We start from the raw sequence: 20158 nt of genomic DNA, 5'->3' as shown, positions 1-20158 counted from the left end.
TTATGATAGATAGCGATAACGCTTGTTGTTACTTTATATTTGTATTGTATTTAATTGTTTAATCGAAACAATAAAAAAATCTGCCCGCGAAACGGGCGATCGCGTCAAATGACAAATGTTTTGCCCGCGAAACGGGCGATCGCGTCAAATGACGTAGGAGGGTTCTTGAAACATAATACAGATAACGGATCGCTAGATAACACTTGTTTTTACTTTATATTTGTATTGTATTGAATTGTTTAATCGAATTTAGCTAGTAAACTGAGTGTTTTAAGCAGGTTTCATAGTCTAGAATGTTCAAGAACCTTCCTACGTGATTTGATGCGTCATTTGATGCGATCGCCCGTTTTGCGGGCAAATTTTTTTATTGTTTCGATTAAGCAATTAAATACAATACAAATATAAAGTAAAAACAAGTGTTATCGCTATCTATCATAATACAGATAGCGATCCGCTATCTGTATTATGTTATTTCGTCGTTTGGAAACATGTTTTCTGCATCGCGTCGTCTGTTGCCGGGCAGGTTGTCAGGTTGTCAGGATGTAAACAAACGATGACGTAGGCCGGTACAATTTTCGCCCCCGGTACAATTTTAACGTGACACCTCCTCTCCTCAGTCTACGTATACCCCGGCTGGGAGAGGTAGGTAGTCAGAGCAGTTAAATATGAATCCACACTTTGGCGATGTATTACGGGAGTCTAAATGTACATAATACTGTATTAATACTTGGTTGCTTGTACATATATATTGTGTTCCTTTGAATCTGTAATTACATTTAAATGGACTTTAGGCTTAGGATCGCTAGCTTGGCTACCATGTGCTTTGGTCGTAGCTACTTAGCTAGCGTGGACTAGGGCTTTGACTTCGAACTTCGTGATTCGAATATAATTCGAATATCAAAAAAAATAAAAATAATTCGAACGAATATTAGGCAGCCCTTAATATTCGAACCTGTTATGGGCAGGCCAAGAGGGAGAGACGTCGGAGAACCCATGCAGTCTATTCATAATATTGTAATGACCACGGAAGAGGCAGTGAATGAAGTATTGATTAGACAGCGATTTATTAGAAACATAATAAACAGTTGGAACACGCAAGACCGGTAACCATAGCAACGCCGGTAAACAAACCTCGCAAAGCCCAATCAAGGGCTGAATCCGAATACTCATACTTATAGTATGCATTTTGTAGTACGCCACAAATATAGCGCGTCCGAATGCTCAGTGTGCATTGTGTAGCACGGAAAACGTTTCCGAATGCGTACTACCGCCACAGTATACAACGGTAGGTCGTTACCAGACTACGGGTGTGGTAACGAACGAAGAAGAGATGGCTGACCCGACACTACCAACAGCGGCTTAGAAAGACGTCATAGAAAGCGGCGAAAAAAAGAGACATTAAAAAGAGTAAAAAAGTAAAGTAAGTAATTAAGTAAAAAGACATTTTTAATTTAATAGCAACGATGACAAGATGGAAAACAGGTAACTAATCAAGGTAATTTTGCCGGCATCTGAGGGGAGACACGTCATCTCCAAACATCCGGTGGAGTTACGGCGGTGTTCGGAAGAGTTCAGAGGCGTTCTACGCATAGCTGTAGACCGTTCTAGGCGTTCTACGCATAGCTGTAGTAGACACTGAACATAAATAGTATGTACTAAGTACTCGGATTCAGCCCAGGTATTACTGAAGGCATTTAATGGTCAAAATATTATTAATAAATATTTGAATATATTCGAATACTAATATTAATAAACAAACGAACTTCGAATATGATTTTTGGCCAAAAGTCAAAGCCCTAGCGTGGACTTCGCCAAGAATGTGTACTTCAGCTTGTCTTTCTCTCATGTTAGGCTGCCATTGTGAGGGTTCTCAAAGAGCATTTCCCATGTTAAATATTCCACCAGGTATGTCACCAAACGCCCATTCAAATATTAATTTGTTTAATGTGATATTTATTTCCATGTAAATGGCTAGTCTACGTATACCCCGGCTGGGAGAGGCTGCCATTGTGAGGGTTCTCAAAGAGCATTTCCCCTGTTAAATATTCCACCAGAATAAACGGCTGGCTGCCAATGGTTCCATCGTGGTCTCAATCACAACGCAACGAGAGAGTACGCAACCGCTACACTCACACAATCATGTTACTCCTTGTGTGCACGTGACCGGCGCTGCTGGTCCTCGGGCGGTGTTTGAGTGTCTGATGTACATACACAGCCCGGCGTCCAGAGCGGACATGCGGCGGCTCCAAGGGGAGAAGGACTCACGCATCTCTCGGTGGGCTTTAATTGGAAGCGTCACCTCCCACACCGCGTACTGATATCGGTCCCGAATGAGTTGCAGCCATGGAGCAAGTTCAGGTGAAAGAGATAGAGAAGCTCAACCCAGCGGCGACGGCCAACTGGTTCTCAAAGATTTTCTTCTGGTGAGTCGGAAAGAATGTTTGAAATTAAAACGTGCCTGGTTACATAACCACATCTTAGCGATAAGAACTGTGGCGCGGTGTCTGTTTATGTGTGTAGACACACAGGACTTGGAAGAAATAAACCGTATACATACTGAACTTGGACTGCTTGGACCATAGAGATACAGGACGTCGTCCGCGTGGACTACTCAAACCATAGACGTACAAGAATTGCACTACTTAGACTTGGATTACGAGATACACATAAACAGGACTTAGACTAAGTTACTTAGACCAGATACAGATACACAGCACTTGGACTAAGGTACTGAGACCATACAGGACTCAGGACTATCTATATGACGAGTTACTTTCAAGTGGCTCAGCATGTCTGAGTCCTACAACTAGTTATAACAATGTATCGCCTACACGCAAATAGAATGCACACTGTCACAGTGTTAGTTGAGGTCGTGTTTAACCAGAACTCTGACTCTATAAGAGCGGTTTCCTGGAGGTCTGACGTCACTCCTCTTCGCACCCACCTGAGCGGTGCAGTCCCGGTCAAAAGCCAAATAGTTGTTTTGATAAAGCCGTTTAAACATTTAATAGACGTAATGTATATTGCACGAAATCTGAAATCTAATTTCTTCGAAGTAAAAAATAACTTTCAGATATCCACATACATAACTTCTCAGCTACATCCTCAACGTCCGAGCTCAAACCACGCCCCTTTTACCATGCATGTGTATTGGGTTCCAGATATCCGCAGTTGCACTAATGATATCCAGAAAGAACATTCTGGTTATCTGCAAAATAGGAAAAACTCCCCTTTCAGATATCTGACTATAATCCAAATGTTAATAGTTAGTTTCAATTTTTTATTTCAGATATCCAAAGACGGTGTTTTTTGATTGGTGATAAATACAACGTGTATAATAGCAGTATATACATTAATACATTTTTTAAATGTGAAGTTTACTAGACAGCACACTCACTGTATTGACTACTTTTACTCTGCAGGCTTTGAACATTATGTCAATTTGCTCCTTAATTTCTATCTGTGGATCCCAATTTTTAATAGTATAGGATACCCATATAATGTTGTTCTTTGAAAAAAAAACAATGAGAAGATAGAAATAATTTGGAATTGCACTGCAGTAGTGGGCAGGTCTATCTCTGAGCTCACCTGCTATTTACCAGGTTCTTGAAACGATGCCCTAGGCTTGACAAACAAACACATTTAAGATGTTATTTTAATGAGTACACAATCATTAAAATAACTGTTGGTCCTGCGGTCTTCGGTGAGGTTTTCAGTTCGCAATAATATATACAACCACCAATTGCCGCCGTTTCAATTCCATTCGAAAAGCATTCAGTATTACCAATGCAATGCATTATTTATCTTTATTTTTTTTACCTGATGGAAAAAATGTTTTCTTTCCCTACGTGTTTTGTACTTTATTAATGCAGAATCATTTCCAAAAAAAAAGATTATATTGCCTATATATTTTTTCAATACATTGGTAGTCATTGGTAGTCAAGGCTATTGTTGTTAAGTCAGCCACTTTAACCATACAGTGCGGCAGTCGCCTTAACCATACAGTGCTGGGGGAAACACTGCACAATTGATTAGCCCTAAACACACACACATGCACGCGCACACACGTGCTAATCAATATCACACCCCCAAACGATTGCTTGTTTCAGGTGATATCATGGGTGGCACACTTTCTACAGAAGAAAGTCACCTCAAGGAAGTGTAATTTACATACTTTCGTTATGAAAGGCCTGTGTGCAACTGGTTTTTAACCTGTTTATGTTTACTCGCTGCTTAAGGGGTTTCCCTGACGTGTCAAACTTTTTTTATTCTCCATATTCTTTTTATAATACGATTTTATTTACCCTATTTTTTATTTACTTTTTCTTTATGATTCCCAAAGCATTTAGTGCACTGTTGTAACCTTGTAAAATGTGTACGCCCCCATAAATGACCACACTGTATCTTACAAGCCGGTAGCCAATAGTCTACTATGATTTTAGTCCCTCTAAATTCTCTTCTGTCACCAGCTGGCTGAACCCCTTGTTTCGTATCGGTTACAAACGGTCCCTGGAAGAAGAAGACTTGTACAACGTGCTGCCGGAATTCCGCTCAAAAACACTGGGGTTGACCTTGCAAAGGTCTGTCTGTCTGTCTGTCTGTCTGTCTGTCTGTCTGTCTGTCTGTCTGTCTGTCTGTCTGTCTGTCTGTCTGTCTGTCTTAAATGCCTAATAATCTTCTACTCATGTTATTGTTATATTTGGCACCCAACGAACAGTGACAATAGATGAAGACAAAGAAGAAGTAACATTTGAAGTAGGCTTATAGCTTTTTAGCCAACAAAAGCAGTTTGTAATCGCACAAGTGAATAAGGCCCATCTAACCCCATTGAACAGCTACTGGGATGAAGAGTGCCTGAAGAGTGCCAAAGAGCTGAAGAAACCAAGCTTCTGCAAAGCCGTCATCCGTTGCTACTGGAAATCCTATTCACTGCTTGGCATCTTCACATTCATTGAGGTAATTTACACATTGCAGGCTGACTCATCAGCTATTTAATCCTAATTTTGTTTAGGTTTTATTTCACCTTGAGAAACTTTTATTTCTTGTTGATGCTATCAAGTCTAGTACTTCTGACTTGCTACTTCTGCAAATCTTCCAGACGTCAGATATTTACGTTATACCCACCTTCTAACACTCATAAACACATAAATATTCAAGCACATGTTGGGCGTCTCAAAATAGATGCATACAATTAGGGATGAACTGTTACAGATACCAGTACTTGGACTCGGGCCCGATACTGCTCATATACTCATACAACTTGCATAATAACTTGATCTGTATTTTTCGATGTTTAACGTTTTCAGAGTATTGAAGATACGATTTTGCTACTTGGTTTTCCTTTGTTTCATTTAACTACTTTGGCAATCTAAATGTTTATTTTTAGAGCTGTCAGTTAAACGCGTTATTAACGGGTTTAACGCAAACCAAATTTAACGGCGTTAATTTTTTTATCGCGCGATTAACGCAATTATTTTATATTAAAAAAAAAAAAAAAATTTTTTTTTTTTTTCTTTGGCTCAAAACGAAGAAGCAGTAGCCTGACTGCTATGTTCAAATGACATTTGTTCAAAGCAGTCGTTTAATTGCACTATAGGCTCTTTTTTTGTATCGTCCTGTTTTGATCAGTGTATATGCCAATGTTGTTATCAATAAAAAATCATTTGCACAAGGCAAGCCGATGCACTTCACCATGTTGATAAGAGAATTAAAATGAGAAGATTTATGGGACAAAAAAATCAAGGGATATTTAGCATAGAAAAATAATTTGTGATTAATCGCGATTAATTAGAGTTAACTATGACATTAATGCGATTAATCACGATTAAATATTTTAATCGCTTGACAGCTCTATTTATTTTACAACCTTCACATATTATTCAAACGTTAACATTGGACGGGTTATCGAAGGAGGTAGAGTGGGGTGATTCTAAATCTGAAGGCTTCAAGTTCGTTCCTTTTGAATAAAAGTGTCTCAACCCTAAATGTAAATGCATCCTGGGGTAAAATAAAAAAGACGAAGTATCCTGAAGGGAGGAGCAACTGGTAGCGACCCTGCCCTCGCTATCCTCACACAATCATGTTACTCCTTGTGTGCACGTGACCGGCGCTGCTGGTCCTCGGGCGGTGTTTGAGTGTCTGATGTACATACACAGCCCGGCGTCCAGAGCGGACATGCGGCGGCTCCAAGGGGAGAAGGACTCACGCATCTCTCGGTGGGCTTTAATTGGGAGCGTCACCTCCCACACCGCGTACTGATATCAGTCCCGAATGAGTTGCAGCCATGGAGCAAGTTCAGGTGAAAGAGATAGAGAAGATCAACCCAGCGGCGACGGCCAACTGCTTCTCAAAGATTTTCTTCTGGTGAGTCGGAAAGAATGTTTGAAATTAAAACGTGCCTGGTTACATAACCACATCTTAGCGATAAGAACTGTGGCGCGGTGTCTGTTTAAGTGTGTAGACACACAGGACTTGGAAGAAATAAACCGTATACATACTGAACTTGGACTGCTTGGACCATAGAGATACAGGACGTCGTCCGCGTGGACTACTCAAACCATAGACATACAAGAATTGGACTACTTAGACTTGAATTACGAGATACACATAAACAGGACTTAGACTAAGTTACTTAGACCAGATACAGATACACAGCACTTGGACTAAGGTACTGAGACCATACAGGACTCAGGACTATCTATATGAAGAGTTACTTTCAAGTGGCTCAGCATGTCTGAGTCCTACAACTAGTTATAACAATGTATCGCCTACACGCAAATAGCATGCACACTGTCACAGTGTTAGTTGAGGTCGTGTTTAACCAGAACTCTGACTCTATAAGAGCGGTTTCCTGGAGGTCTGACGTCACTCCTCTTCGCACCCACCTGAGCGGTGCAGTCCCGGACAAAAGCCAAATAGTTGTTTTGATTAAGCCGTTTAAACATTTAATAGACGTAATGTATATTGCACGAAATCTGAAATCTAATTTCTTCGAAGTAAAAAATAACTTTCAGATATCCACATACATAACTTCTCAGCTACATCCTCAACGTCCGAGCTCAAACCACGCCCCTTTTACCATGCGTGTGTATTGGGTTCCAGATATCCGCAGTTGCACTAATGATATCCAGAAAGAACATTCTGGTTATCTGCAAAATAGGAAAAACTCCCCTTTCAGATATCTGACTATAATCCAAATGTTAATAGTTAGTTTCAATTTTTTATTTCAGATATCCAAAGACGGTGTTTTTTGATTGGTGATAAATACAACGTGTATAATAGCAGTATATACATTAATACATTTTTTAAATGTGAAGTTTACTAGACAGCACACTCACTGTATTGACTACTTTTACTCTGCAGGCTTTGAACATTATGTCAATTTGCTCCTTAATTTCTATCTGTGGATCCCAATTTTTAATAGTATAGGATACCCATATAATGTTGTTCTTTGCAAAAAAAACAATGAGAAGATAGAAATAATTTGGAATTGCACTGCAGTAGTGGGCAGGTCTATCTCTGAGCTCACCTGCTATTTACCAGGTTCTTGAAACGATGCCCTAGGCTTGACAAACAAACACATTTAAGATGTTATTTTAATGAGTACACAATCATTAAAATAACTGTTGGTCCTGCGGTCTTCGGTGAGGTTTTCAGTTCGCAATAATATATACAACCACCAATTGCCGCCGTTTCAATTCCATTCGAAAAGCTTTCAGTATTACCAATGCAATGCATTATTTATCTTTATTTTTTTTACCTGATGGAAAAAATGTTTTCTTTCCCTACGTGTTTTGTACGTTATTAATGCAGAATCATTTCCAAAAAAAAGATTATATTGCCTATATATTTTTTCAATACATTGGTAGTCATTGGTAGTCAAGGCTATTGTTGTTAAGTCAGCCACCTTAACCATACAGTGCGGCAGCCGCCTTAACCATGCAGTGCTGGGGGAAACACTGCACAATTGATTAGCCCTAAACACACACACATGCACGCGCACACACGTGCTAATCAATATCACACCCCCAAACGATTGCTTGTTTCAGGTGATATCATGGGTGGCACACTTTCTACAGAAGAAAGTCACCTCAAGGAAGTGTAATTTACATACTTTCGTTATGAAAGGCCTGTGTGCAACTGGTTTTTAACCTGTTTATGTTTACTCGCTGCTTAAGGGGTTTCCCTGACGTGTCAAACTTTTTTTATTCTCCATATTCTTTTTATCATACGATTTTATTTACCCTATTTTTTATTTACTTTTTCTTTATGATTCCCAAAGCATTTAGTGCACTGTTGTAACCTTGTAAAATGTGTACGCCCCCATAAATGGGTAACCCTTCCTTTTACAGTCCCCTAATTACTAGGTATTTACCCGGTACATGCATGGTAAATCATAGTGTATTACTGGGTAATTACCACTGGTAATAAGAAGGTAAATACAGAGGTAGTTACCCAGAAAATACATGATAAATCATAGTGTATTACTGGGTAATTACGACTGGTAATAAGAAGGTAAATACAGAGGAATTATCCGGTAAATTATAGTGTATTACTGTGTAATTACCACTGGTAATAAGAAGGTAAATACAGAGGAATTACAGCTGATGTACCAAGTAAAACCTCCACTATTACCCATCAACTCAACTAAGTAGCATGTAGTTGTAACCGTTTTAGGTTGGTAATAACTCCGATATTGTGTACTTCCTAGGAAATTAGGCAACCAATTCTTATAAACACCTCTTATCCAAGGTTTATGTTGTTAACAGCCCAAGTTTAATGATGTACTATCTAGAAATTGGCATAGTGCTTTCCAATAAAATACTTTTTCTTAGTTATTATTCGTAGCTGCACCCATTTAGAAAGGGTTTATTCGATTTACCACTATGGAATTACTTACCTGGTAACAACCTCTGCAGGAACAGTTTTCCTCTAGTGTTATGGTACATCTTCTTAAATACTGGGTACAAAGCCGTTTGTTTCCATGGTATTACCAGGTTCTTACCATATAATTTATAATAGATACATTCCATTATCCATGCAGTCAATACAAACTTACCATGTACGTTCTGCGACATTACCAAGTAAAACACACCAATTTACCCAGTAATTAAGCTGAAACTGTACTGTAAAAGGAAGCCTCGTTTATTTCCATGGTATTACCAGGTTCTTACCACATAATTTGTAATACGTTATTCCCTTTTCCATGCAGTCAACACAAACTTGTACCATGTACGTTCTGCGACTTTACCCAGTAATTAAGCGGAAACTGTACTGTAAAAGGAAGCCTCGTTTGTTTCCATGGTATTACCAGGTTCTTACCATATAATTTGTAATACATTATTCCCTTTTCCATGCAGTCAACAAAAACTTGTACCATGTACGTTCTGTGACGTTACCAAGTAAAACACGTCAATTTACCCAGTAATTAAGCTGAAACTGTGCTGTAAAAGGAAGCCTTGTTTGTTTCCATGGTATTACCAGGTTCTTACCATATAATTTGTAACACATTATTCCCTTTTCCATGCAGTCAACACAAACTTGTACCATGTACGTTCTGCGACGTTACCAAGTAAAACACGTCAATTTACCCAGTAATTAAGCTGAAACTGTACTGTAAAAGGAAGCCTCGTTTGTTTCCATGGTATTACCAGGTTCTTACCATATAATTTGTAATACATTATTCCCTTTTCCATGCAGTCAACACAAACTTGTACCATGTACGTTCTGCAACGTTACCAAGTAAAACACGACAATTTACCCAGTAATTAAGCTGAAACTGTACTGTAAAAGGAAGCCTCGTTTATTTCCATGGTATTACCAGGTTCTTACCACATAATTTGTAATACATTATTCCCTTTTCCATGCAGTCAACACAAACTTGTACCATGTACATTCTGCGACGTTACCAAGTAAAACACGACAATTTACCCAGTAAGTAAGCTGAAACTGTACTGTAAAAGGAAGCCTAGTTTGTTTCCATGGTATTACCAGGCTCTTACCATATAAGTTCTAACTGGTTATTCCCTTTTCCATGCAATCAACACAAACCATATATGTTCTGCAACATCGTTCACCAGTAGTTAAGCACTTTAATTGTTGTTATAAAACCCCAAACCACTGTTGATGAAAGGCATATTAAAATTAAACAAAATCAAAGGCTTATCTTTCAAACAATGCATATCTCACAAACAGGCACTGAACACTGAAGAAATCGGACAAAAAAATGAGCCGTCCACATCAACTCAATTTAAATGTTACTGATGGTGTTTTCATAAAACACATGACATTGTTATGGCAAGTGACCACAAGGAAGACTGCTTCAACCTCTTCAATTTGAATAAGCGGTGAATGCCATGCAGCAATCTGCCTAATGGAGCATCTTTGTGGTCATTCGCAAACCAATGAGTCCACTCGATGAATGAGAGATGACTCTTAAGTGTCTTCTCTGTGAGGTATCCCTGCAGTCTCCACATCTGGGATTTGAAGGCTGACCAAGACCTGACCAGGTACCTCCAAATCTCCCCTTCCATACTGTAATAAAGAATCAGAAGACAAGAAAATAAACATTAGGACTGTCAATTAATTAACATTTCTAGAACATGTAGAACTCAAAGATTATTTTGTTTATTAGTTAAAAAAGGATGCTGGTCCTCTGGCCATTGTGTTTGGTCATATTGAAAAGAGAAAAAGGCATAGCCATAAATACAGTTAATAGGACGGGAGGGGACAGGCTGTTACCTCCGGTTAGCACTTTAGCATCGAGCTAGCGGAGCTTCTGTCATTCAACTAACTCGGACATGTTGTTTAAAACCTATAACACCGAATTTATTAAAATATCCGGATTTAATCGGGCTCTCTCCCATAAGTACAGTTAATAGGACGGGAAGAGACAGGCTCTGTTAGCCCCGGTTAGCGCGATGCTAAAGAGCAGCTCTACCGGAGCATGCCACCTCAACAGGTGCAAGTTAGCCTCCGGTTTGATATTCGCCAGGTATTCGGTTTACCACCCAATCGGATTCATCATCATAAGTGCAATACATTACGGGCTTAGTAGGTTGAGGACGGTGCATCGCGAAAATCACAAACACATGTTGCCATTGATGTCTGTGCAACAACGTCATTTACGTTCTGGCTGCTACCTGTTTTAGGGACCGTCAACAAGTTACACTCACCGACTGGTGGCAGAGACGTTACCATGGAATTGTTTCTGGAAATAAATCATATAAAAGAATATAGAAATCACTAAAAAATACATTTTGTCACCTGATTGTAGTAGTAGTTGCCAATGGTGGGCTGCTACTTACTGCAGGTAACTTTGCTAATATATTATATTATTGTTAAATGGGATGCAATTAATAATTTCAAATTTAGTTTAGTCGATTTTTATCGAATATTAAACTATCAACTTCATTATGATTAACTATATTGCAATATATTTGTGTGATTAATTTCCTGAAACAATTCCATGGTAACGTCTCTGCCACCAGTCGGTGAGTGTAATTTGTTGACGGTCCCTAAAACAGGTAGCAGCCAGAACGTAAATGACGTTGTTGCACAGACATTGATGGCGCCAACATGTGTTTGTGATTTTCGCGATACGGTGTCCTAAACCGTCCTCAACATACTAAGCCCGTAATGTATTGCACTTATGTTCATGAATCCGATTGGGTGGTAAACCGAATATCAAACCGGAGGCTAACTTGCACCTGTTGAGGTGGCATGCTCCGGTAGAGCTGCTCTTTAGCATCGCGCTAACCGGGGCTAACAGAGCCTGTCTCTTCCCGTCCTATTAACTGTACAGATGGGAGAGAGCCCGATTAAATCCGGATATTTTAATAAATTCGGTGTTATAGGTTTTAAACAACATGTCCGAGTTATTTGAATGACAGAAGCTCCGCTAGCTCGATGCTAAAGTGCTAACCGGAGGTAACAGCCTGTCCCCTCCCGTCCTATTAACTGTATTTATGGCTATGCCTTTTTCTCTTTTCAATATGACCAAACACAATGGCCAGAGGACCAGCATCCTTTCTTAACTGATAAACGAAATAATCTTTGAGTTCTACATGTTCTAGAAATGTTAATTAATTGACTGTCCTAATGTTTATTTTCTTGTCTTCTGATTCTTTATTACAGTATGGAAGGGGAGATTTGGAGGTACCTGGTCAGGTCTTGGTCAGCCTTCAAATCCCAGATGTGGAGACTGCAGGGATACCTCACAGAGAATACACTAAAGAGTCATCTCTCATTCATCGAGTGGACTCATTGGTTTGCGAATGACCACAAAGATGCTCCCATAGGCAGATTGCTGCATGGCATTCACCACTTATTCAAATTGTAGAGTTTGAAGCAGTCTTCCTTGTGGTCACTTGCCATAACACTGTCATGTGTATTATGAAAACACCATCAGTAACATTTAAATTGAGTTGATGTGGACGGCTCTTTTTTTGTTTGATTTCTTCAGTGTTCAGTGCCTGTTTGTGAGATATGCATTGTTTGAAAGATAAGCCTTTGATTTTGTTTAATTTTAATATGCCTTCCATCAACAGTGGTTTGGGATTTTATAACAACAATTAAAGTGCTTAACTACTGGTGAACGATGTTGCAGAACATATATGGTTTGTGTTGATTGCATGGAGAAGGGAATAACCAGTTACAACTTGTATGGTAAGAGCCTGGTAATACCATGGAAACAAACGAGGCTTCCTTTTGCAGTACAGTTTCAGCTAACTTACTGGGTAAATTGTCGTGTTTTACTTGGTAACGTCGCAGAACGTACATGGTACAAGTTTGTGTTGACTGCATGGAAAAGGGAATAATGTATTACAAATTATATGGTAAGAACCTGGTAATACCATGGAAACAAATGAGGCTTCCTTTTACAATACAGTTTCAGCTTAATTACTGGGTAAATTGTCGTGTTTTACTTGGTAACGTCACAGAACGTACATGGTACAAGTTTGTTTTGACTGCATGGAAAAGGGAATAACGTATTACAAATTATATGGTAAGAACCTGGTAATACCATGGAAACAAACGAGGCTTCCTTTTACAGTACAGTTTCAGGTTACTTACCGGGTAAATTGTCGGGTTTTACTTGGTAACGTCGCAGAACGTACATGGTACAAGTTTGTGTTGACTGCATGGAAAAGGGAATAACGTGTTACGAATTATATGGTAAGAACCTGGTAATACCATGGAAACAAACGAGGCTTCCTTTTACAGTACAGTTTCAGGTTACTTACCGGGTAAATTGTCGGGTTTTACTTGGTAACGTCACAGAACGTACATGGTACAAGTTTGTGTTGACTGCATGGAAAAGGGAATAACGTATTACAAATTATATGGTAAGAACCTGGTAATACCATGGAAACAAACGAGGCTTCCTTTTACAGTACAGTTTCAGGTTACTTACCGGGTAAATTGTCGGGTTTTACTTGGTAACGTCGCAGAACGTATATGGTACAAGTTTGTGTTGACTGCATGGACAATGGAATGTATCCATTATAAATTATATGGTAATAACGTGGTAACACCATGGAAACAAACGGCTTTGTACCCAGTATTTAAGAAGATGTACCATGAAACTAGAGGAAAACTGTTCCTGCTGAGCTTGTTACCAGGTAAGTAATTCCATTGTTTCTAAGGTAAATCGAATAAACCCTTTCTAAATGGGTGTAGCTATGAATAATAACTAAGAAAAAGTAATTTACACAGTACTTAGTTGAGTTGATGGGTAATAGTGGAGGTTTAACTTAGTACTTCAGCTGTAATTCTTCTGTCTATACCTTCTTATTACTAGTGGTAATTACACAGTAACACACTATAATTTACCGGATAATTCCTCTGTATTTACCTTCTTATTACCAGTGGTAAATACCAAGTAATACACTATGATTTACCATGTATTTACTGGGTAACTACCTCTGTATTTACCTTCTTATTACCAGTGGTAATTACCCAGTAATACACTATGATTTACCAGGTTTTTACCAGGTAAATACCTAGTAATTAGGGGACTGTAAAAGGAAGGGTTACCCATAAATGACCACACTGTATCTTACAAGCCGGTAGCCAATAGTCTACTATGATTTTAGTCCCTCTAAATTCTCTTCTGTCTCCAGCTGGCTGAACCCCTTGTTTCGTATCGGTTACAAACGGTCCCTGGAACAAGAAGACTTGTACAACGTGCTGCCGGAATTCCGCTCAAAAACACTGGGGTTGACCTTGCAAAGGTCTGTCTGTCTGTCTGTCTGTCTGTCTGTCTGTCTGTCTGTCTGTCTGTCTGTTTTAAATGCCTAATAATCTTCTACTCATGTTATTGTTATATTTGGCACCCAACGAACAGTGACAATAGATGAAAACAAAGAAGAAGTAACATTTGAAGTAGGCTTATAGCTTTTTAGCCAACAAAAGCAGTTTGTAATCGCACAAGTGAATAAGGCCCATCTAACCCCATTTAACAGCTACTGGGATGAAGAGTGCCTGAAGAGTGCCAAAGAGCTGAAGAAACCAAGCTTCTGCAAAGCCGTCATCCGTTGCTACTGGAAATCCTATTCACTGCTTGGCATCTTCACATTCATTGAGGTAATTTACACATTGCAGGCTGACTCATCAGCTATTTAATCCTAATTTTGTTTAGGTTTTATTTCACCTTGAGAAACTTTTATTTCTTGTTGATGCTATCAAGTCTAGTACTTCTGACTTGCTACTTCTGCAAATCTTCCAGACGTCAGATATTTACGTTATACCCACCTTCTAACACTCATAAACACATAAATATTCAAGCACATGTTGGGCGTCTCAAAATAGATGCATACAATTAGGGATGAACTGTTACAGATACCAGTACTTGGACTCGGGCCCGATACTGCTCATATACTCATAATTTGTGAGTCTTTTTTTTTTTTCGCTTTATCAAGATTTTGGACGCGATAAAGCGTGGGGATAATTTTCAGATGGCTCGCGTGGGGGTGGGGGGTTGCGGCGCATCGAAGGGGTGGGAGACAAAACTCTATCCGAACTTCAATTCCCTTTCTGTAAATTGAACATTCAGTGAGAACTCGAAGATTCGTGTTGAAAGTAACTTAACGGATCGTCTGAAAGTAACCACTCTCTGCTCTCAGGAGGCGACCATGATTGTCCAGCCGGTGCTGCTGGGGTACCTGTTGCGCTACTTTGAGACTTATGACCCCAATGATTACCATGGTCTGGAGCTGGCCTGCTACTACGCCCTCGGCATGTCCCTGAGCCTCCTTCTGCTGGCGGTGATGCATCACATATTATTCTTCAATATCCAAAAGGCGGGCATGAAGATACGGGTGGCCATGTGTAACATGATCTTCAGGAAGGTGAGCCTATTTGATGGGCCTTGGGCTGAGTGGGTGGGGCTTGAAACGGGCTGTAGATTACCTGCAGTTGGCTAGGGAGTGAGCTAAAGCTGCAGGGGACTTGAGCGAAGGTGAGCTGTTTTGTGAGATTAATTATTATTTATTAGTATATCATGTTTTTTTATTATTTTGCGACCAGGGTTCGATTCCTGCCCGTGGTCCTTGGCTGCATGTCTTCCCCTCTATTTCCCCCATACCTCCCTGTCTTACTCTATAATATAAAGGATAAAGCCTTTACAATTTTTAAAAGGATTTGAAGAAAGAGAGCGAGTGAGAGAATTCGGGAACCACTGTGAACTGGGTGGGGAGACAGAGATACTTTATTTTCTTGTAAATGTTTCTACAGGATAAGATCTGTGTTCACAACTGGTCAGGGTCGTGGTTTGGTAACTTATTCAAGGTAAGACCCCGGAATGTGTTAAGCATTAATGCTGTTCTTCCCTCCTTCCAGGCCTTATGTCTCAGCAACTCGGCCAGAGGGAAAACGACCACGGGTCAGATTGTCAACCTCCTCTCAAACGACGTCAGCAAGTTTGACGATGTATGTGAAATCTCCACCGACCAGGATGGTTAGGCCAAGATGTTAGCCTAAAGTATAGCATTTCGATTTCTGTCTAGCTACAATAACTACTTCTATACAGTAAAACCAACCCCCCACAGCTTGAGCAATTAGGTATTTTTTAGGGGGATCGGGAAAGGGCTGGTTTAATCATGAATCCTTCTCGCGAAATCACCCGTTTAAACCCATGGTCCCCTGTTTATTTCTTGACTAATAACTATTTCATGATGATTGACTACAATTGTTCTATTTAGTAATTTTTTTAACCAAGCTAACTTGCAGGGAATGTTGACGCACGACATTAGGAGCTGTTGGGGGGTTAGGGCCTTTTGCTCAAGGTTGCCTATAGGTAGACTGGACCCCATTCACCCATAGCTCATTAAAGGTCACCTAGTATAACACCAGGTTTGAGTGTGATTAGCCATCACAAGCTGTTTGGAAAATCTGCCTCTTCTGACAGAAGTTGGCGTGTCCACCTAGACGTGTGCTGGATAGATCAGTCTACCAGCCTACCCAGTGGAATGTGGCAAACGTTGCTCATCTATCAGTCATCTAGGTTGTGGTTTCAGAAGAGGCAGATTTTCAAAACGGCTAGTAATGGCTAATCGCACTCACACCTGGTGGCATAATATGTCACCTTTTTAATCCAGGGAAAGGTTCTCTCTTATTCTTGATTTTTTTTTTTTTATAAATTCTGCTTCAATCATGACGGTTGCATTCATTTTCTGGTAGACCATTCTGGCCATCAGGGGATCGAACCCAGTACTTTTTGGCTTGGGAGTTGAGCTGAACGCCAACGGCCCACCAGTAGACTACCCCCTGAGTCTTTCACACTTGACAACATCTCCAGATATTTCTCCTCTAGGCATCGGCGTGTTAATCGTAATAGTTTGGAAAGTACCTGGCAAGTACCTGGCAACCACACCGTCCCACTTATTCACGTCCCGGTTTACATTATAATCAGTGAGCTTGGAAACTAGTGTGGAGTATTTTGGTGGCCTTTGTACCTTTTTGATGCACGGCGGTTGGCTGCTCCTGATTTTGTTTTTTTACTTTTCTCCAGCTTACTATGTTCCTGCACTACCTGTGGGTGGGGCCTATCCAGGTAGCGGTGGTGGTCGCCCTTCTGTGGGGAGAAATCGGCCCCTCGTGTTTGGTGGGAATAGCACTCCTCATCTTTCTGATGCCCCTGCAAACCCAGTTTGGGAGGATGTTCTCAGTTTACAGGTAACTTGTATGCTCTTCACCCAGCGACGGCTCATTCAAATTAACACCGGCAAACGTGCGGAGTCGACTTGTTTGTTATGTCTTGTGTTATGACGGCATTTCGCTTCACTTCACTCTCTCAAACAGTACCCACTGTTAGGGCTGAGCAAAGCTTTGGTTTTTTATTCCTTTTTTGGTCAAAACGATTACCAACCCATATATATTTTCTTTCGTAATATCGACATGCAATTTGTGAATGTTCACTCTCTATTGACTCTGTTTAGCCACAGTTAGTCAACCACGTCTTGTAAACGATTGCCTGGCCTCACTGATGATATGCAAAAAGTTGAACTTACATTGCAACTTTTTTTCGCAGTGTTATTGACCGTTTCAATGGTGTCAAATGTTACATCACATACATTGTAACATTAGCCCAGGTGATGCTGACTCATTCCATAAATAAAATAAATCTCCCCGATTCATTTTTTCTCCTTTTGTAAGTGATATCGGTGTTTCTTTAAGTCTAAACATATAGAAATGGACAAAAAACTGTGGGTTCAACTTTTTACCTTGAGCTTTTTATTTCTTTCAATTAAGGGTATTTCATCTGCACACTAATACACATAACGTTAACGTTTTCATAACGTTTTTACCCATGATGCATTGCAGGAGCAGGACGGCGGTGCTCACCGACCACAGGATTCGCACCATGAACGAAGTGGTTACCGGCATGCGCATCATCAAGATGTACGCCTGGGAGAAGCCCTTCGCGGCCCTTGTTTCAGAGTACAGAACGTAAGGTTTAAATAATTTAAAGTGTGTGTGTGTGTGTGTGTGTGTGTGTGTGTGTGTGTGTGTGTGTGTGTGTGTCCCAGATGCATGATGGGTGGATGTAAACTTCAACAGCGCACTATACCAACTCTAGTAAGCTCCGTCATACACTTAGCCCAACGTATAGTGTGTGCTCATACGGTCTACAGTGGAGATGAGACGAGATGCTGTCTCTACCCCCCCTGTCCCCACCATAGGGAGGAGATCGTCAACTTGATGAAGAGCTCCATGCTGCGAGCCGCAAACATGGCCACCTACTTCTCGGCCAGCAAAATCATCGTTCTCTTCACCTTCGCTGTGTACGTGATGCTGGGCAACACCATCACGGCCAGCCGCGTGTTCGTCACCGTGTCGCTGTATGGCGCCATCCGACTCACCGTCACGCACTTCTTCCCCAGTGCCCTCGAGAAGCTCTTTGAGAGTCTCGTGAGCATTGAACGGATCCAGGTGAGGGGGAGCCCCCATGTTTTTCCTCAACCAGGTGTGAGGTTGATTGGCTATCAGGAGCCTGATGGGTCTAAACACCTCTGGGGGATTTTTGGGCTGCTTAAAGCATGCTCCCATGTAATCAAGAGGGGTGGCAGTGGCTAAGGAAGTTGGCTGGTAACCAGTTTTCAGTTTATCTCTATATCTATCTATAAAATAGCTATCTATCTTTAAAAAAGAAAAGTTACCACAGCCAGTCTTATTTATTCTCAGTGAATCAGAAAAGACTGTCATCGTCTGTGTAACAGGTTAGGCTTACCAATAATGTTTAATGATAGAATGTATATGGCTTGCTCGACCCACTTGCTATAAGGAAACCGTGCGAGTGCATTTTAGGGCTTGGGTCATAAGCTGGGACCAAGGTTCTCTTCATAAAATAACCAAAAAGCTGAGCAAAGGGGAAGATTAACTTAAGTTTGTTTGGAGGCAGGCCTCTCCTAAACAGCAGATTCACTTGTGTAGGCGACTGTTTTTAAACCACTATTAGTTGTAGTGTATAAAACGAGTGCAATTTCAATGGAGGAGCAGAAAAGTAAATATAGTTACATCATTCATTTTTCAACAGAGATCAAAGTCTGCGTTCAAAGTCTGTGATCAAAGTCTGCTGGTCTGTGTTCGTTTGGTGAATTACATTGGATGTGATGCTCTGTAATTATGTATGAATGAACACAGAGAGGCATGTCCACTTAAACCCGACCCCAGACACGCACATTTGTGAAGGCAAACAAACTGCGTGGCCATGAGTGACGCTACACCTCCCTGTAGCTGCATATCTCCCTAACTCTCTTGCCCTCTCCCCCATGCATCCCTTTGTTGTGATACTATTTGTATCCCTCAACCATTGTCATCTAAACTCAAGTATATTTGAGTTTTTAAAGAAGGCCATGATTAGGGAATGGCATCTTGGTCGCTGGCTAGGATAGAGGCTCTGCTTAGCTGGAAAACAAAGTGAATTGGAATGAACCAGAGTCGCCGGCTAGCGGTAGCTCCAGAGCAATACATATTGTAGGAGCTAATATGATTTATATTTGAAATCGTAATATTTAGACGGCAGAAGAAAATTGCTGTTTGTTGGCAGCAGAAAACAAATATTTCTGAATTATCCAAAATTTCACCTCACCTATAATTATTTTCCAATAGTTTTGCTCTCTGACATATCATCACAGTTTGGCTTGTATATGAGGGGGTGGGGGGGGGGGAGTCATGTTGCATTACAGAAGTCAGGATGTGTGATGTTTTTTTACACTAATGCTTTAAGTGAGTAAATGATTTGTCCATTGTGCATATTATGTACGTCTGTGTCTATGAATGGTTCTAAGTCGCTTTCAATAAAAGTCAACTAAATGTACATTTATTTGTAATGTACACACCTTTTTTTTTTCATCAATGTATTATTTAATAATTTTACTGATGTGTTCCTTTGTCTTTTTATTGAACCTGTTTGTCTGTTTTATTTTGGTAAATTGCAGACCTTCCTGAATCTAGAGGAATTGCCCAAGAACACCAATGTGTTCTGCCAGCCAAAGGATGCCTCTGTGATCATCCAGGAACTCGTCTGCTACTGGGACAAGGTCAGCAAAACCTCTTGTTCCCTGGTGTTGGTCTAGAGGGAAGGGTTAAAGGTGCTGTAAGTAAGATGCCAGACTTGTAAAGAGAGCGAGGGAGCAGAAGAGGGCAGGCTTTTGAA

General features: G+C 40.4%; 2 protein-coding genes across 3 annotated transcripts in view; both read left to right on the top strand.

Annotated features, from left to right (window-relative positions):
* Nucleotides 1-2172: 2172 nt before the first annotated feature.
* Nucleotides 2173-5010, top strand: LOC115542111 (multidrug resistance-associated protein 4-like). Its single transcript, XM_030354237.1, has 3 exons — nt 2173-2423; nt 4470-4580; nt 4836-5010. Exons 1-3 carry the CDS (start codon nt 2344-2346, stop codon nt 4993-4995), a joined length of 351 nt encoding a protein of 116 aa, XP_030210097.1. The 5' UTR covers nt 2173-2343; the 3' UTR covers nt 4996-5010.
* Nucleotides 5011-6120: 1110 nt separating this feature from the next.
* LOC115542108 (multidrug resistance-associated protein 4-like) overlaps nt 6121-20158 on the top strand; it is a 40222-nt gene continuing 26184 nt past the window's right edge. Inside the window, exons 1-9 of one of the 2 annotated variants that reach the window (XM_030354234.1) lie at nt 6121-6363; nt 14124-14234; nt 14466-14586; nt 15126-15350; nt 15841-15930; nt 17012-17175; nt 17824-17949; nt 18183-18432; nt 19941-20042. In XM_030354234.1, the coding sequence (XP_030210094.1) occupies nt 6284-6363; nt 14124-14234; nt 14466-14586; nt 15126-15350; nt 15841-15930; nt 17012-17175; nt 17824-17949; nt 18183-18432; nt 19941-20042 (1269 nt within the window). In that variant the 5' untranslated portion in view covers nt 6121-6283. The remainder of the gene's footprint in view (nt 6364-14123; nt 14235-14465; nt 14587-15125; nt 15351-15840; nt 15931-17011; nt 17176-17823; nt 17950-18182; nt 18433-19940; nt 20043-20158) is intronic. The other variant, XM_030354235.1, reaches the window with a different exon arrangement.

Source organism: Gadus morhua, chromosome 4 (assembly GCF_902167405.1).
Source record: "Gadus morhua chromosome 4, gadMor3.0, whole genome shotgun sequence".
NCBI lineage: Eukaryota > Metazoa > Chordata > Actinopteri > Gadiformes > Gadidae > Gadus > Gadus morhua.
The sequence above is the reverse complement of the archived record's forward strand: the minus strand, read 5'-3'. Positions and strand labels throughout refer to the sequence as shown.

Excerpts from the sequence above, each read along its gene's own strand:
- LOC115542111 (XM_030354237.1), top strand. The coding sequence starts at position 2,344 with ATGGAGCAAGTTCAGGTGAAAGAGATAGAGAAGCTCAACCCAGCGGCG. Across the intron at positions 2,424-4,469 it reads TTCTCAAAGATTTTCTTCTG|CTGGCTGAACCCCTTGTTTC; the intron begins GTGAGTCGGAAA and ends TTCTGTCACCAG. Across the intron at positions 4,581-4,835 it reads CTGGGGTTGACCTTGCAAAG|CTACTGGGATGAAGAGTGCC; the intron begins GTCTGTCTGTCT and ends CCCATTGAACAG.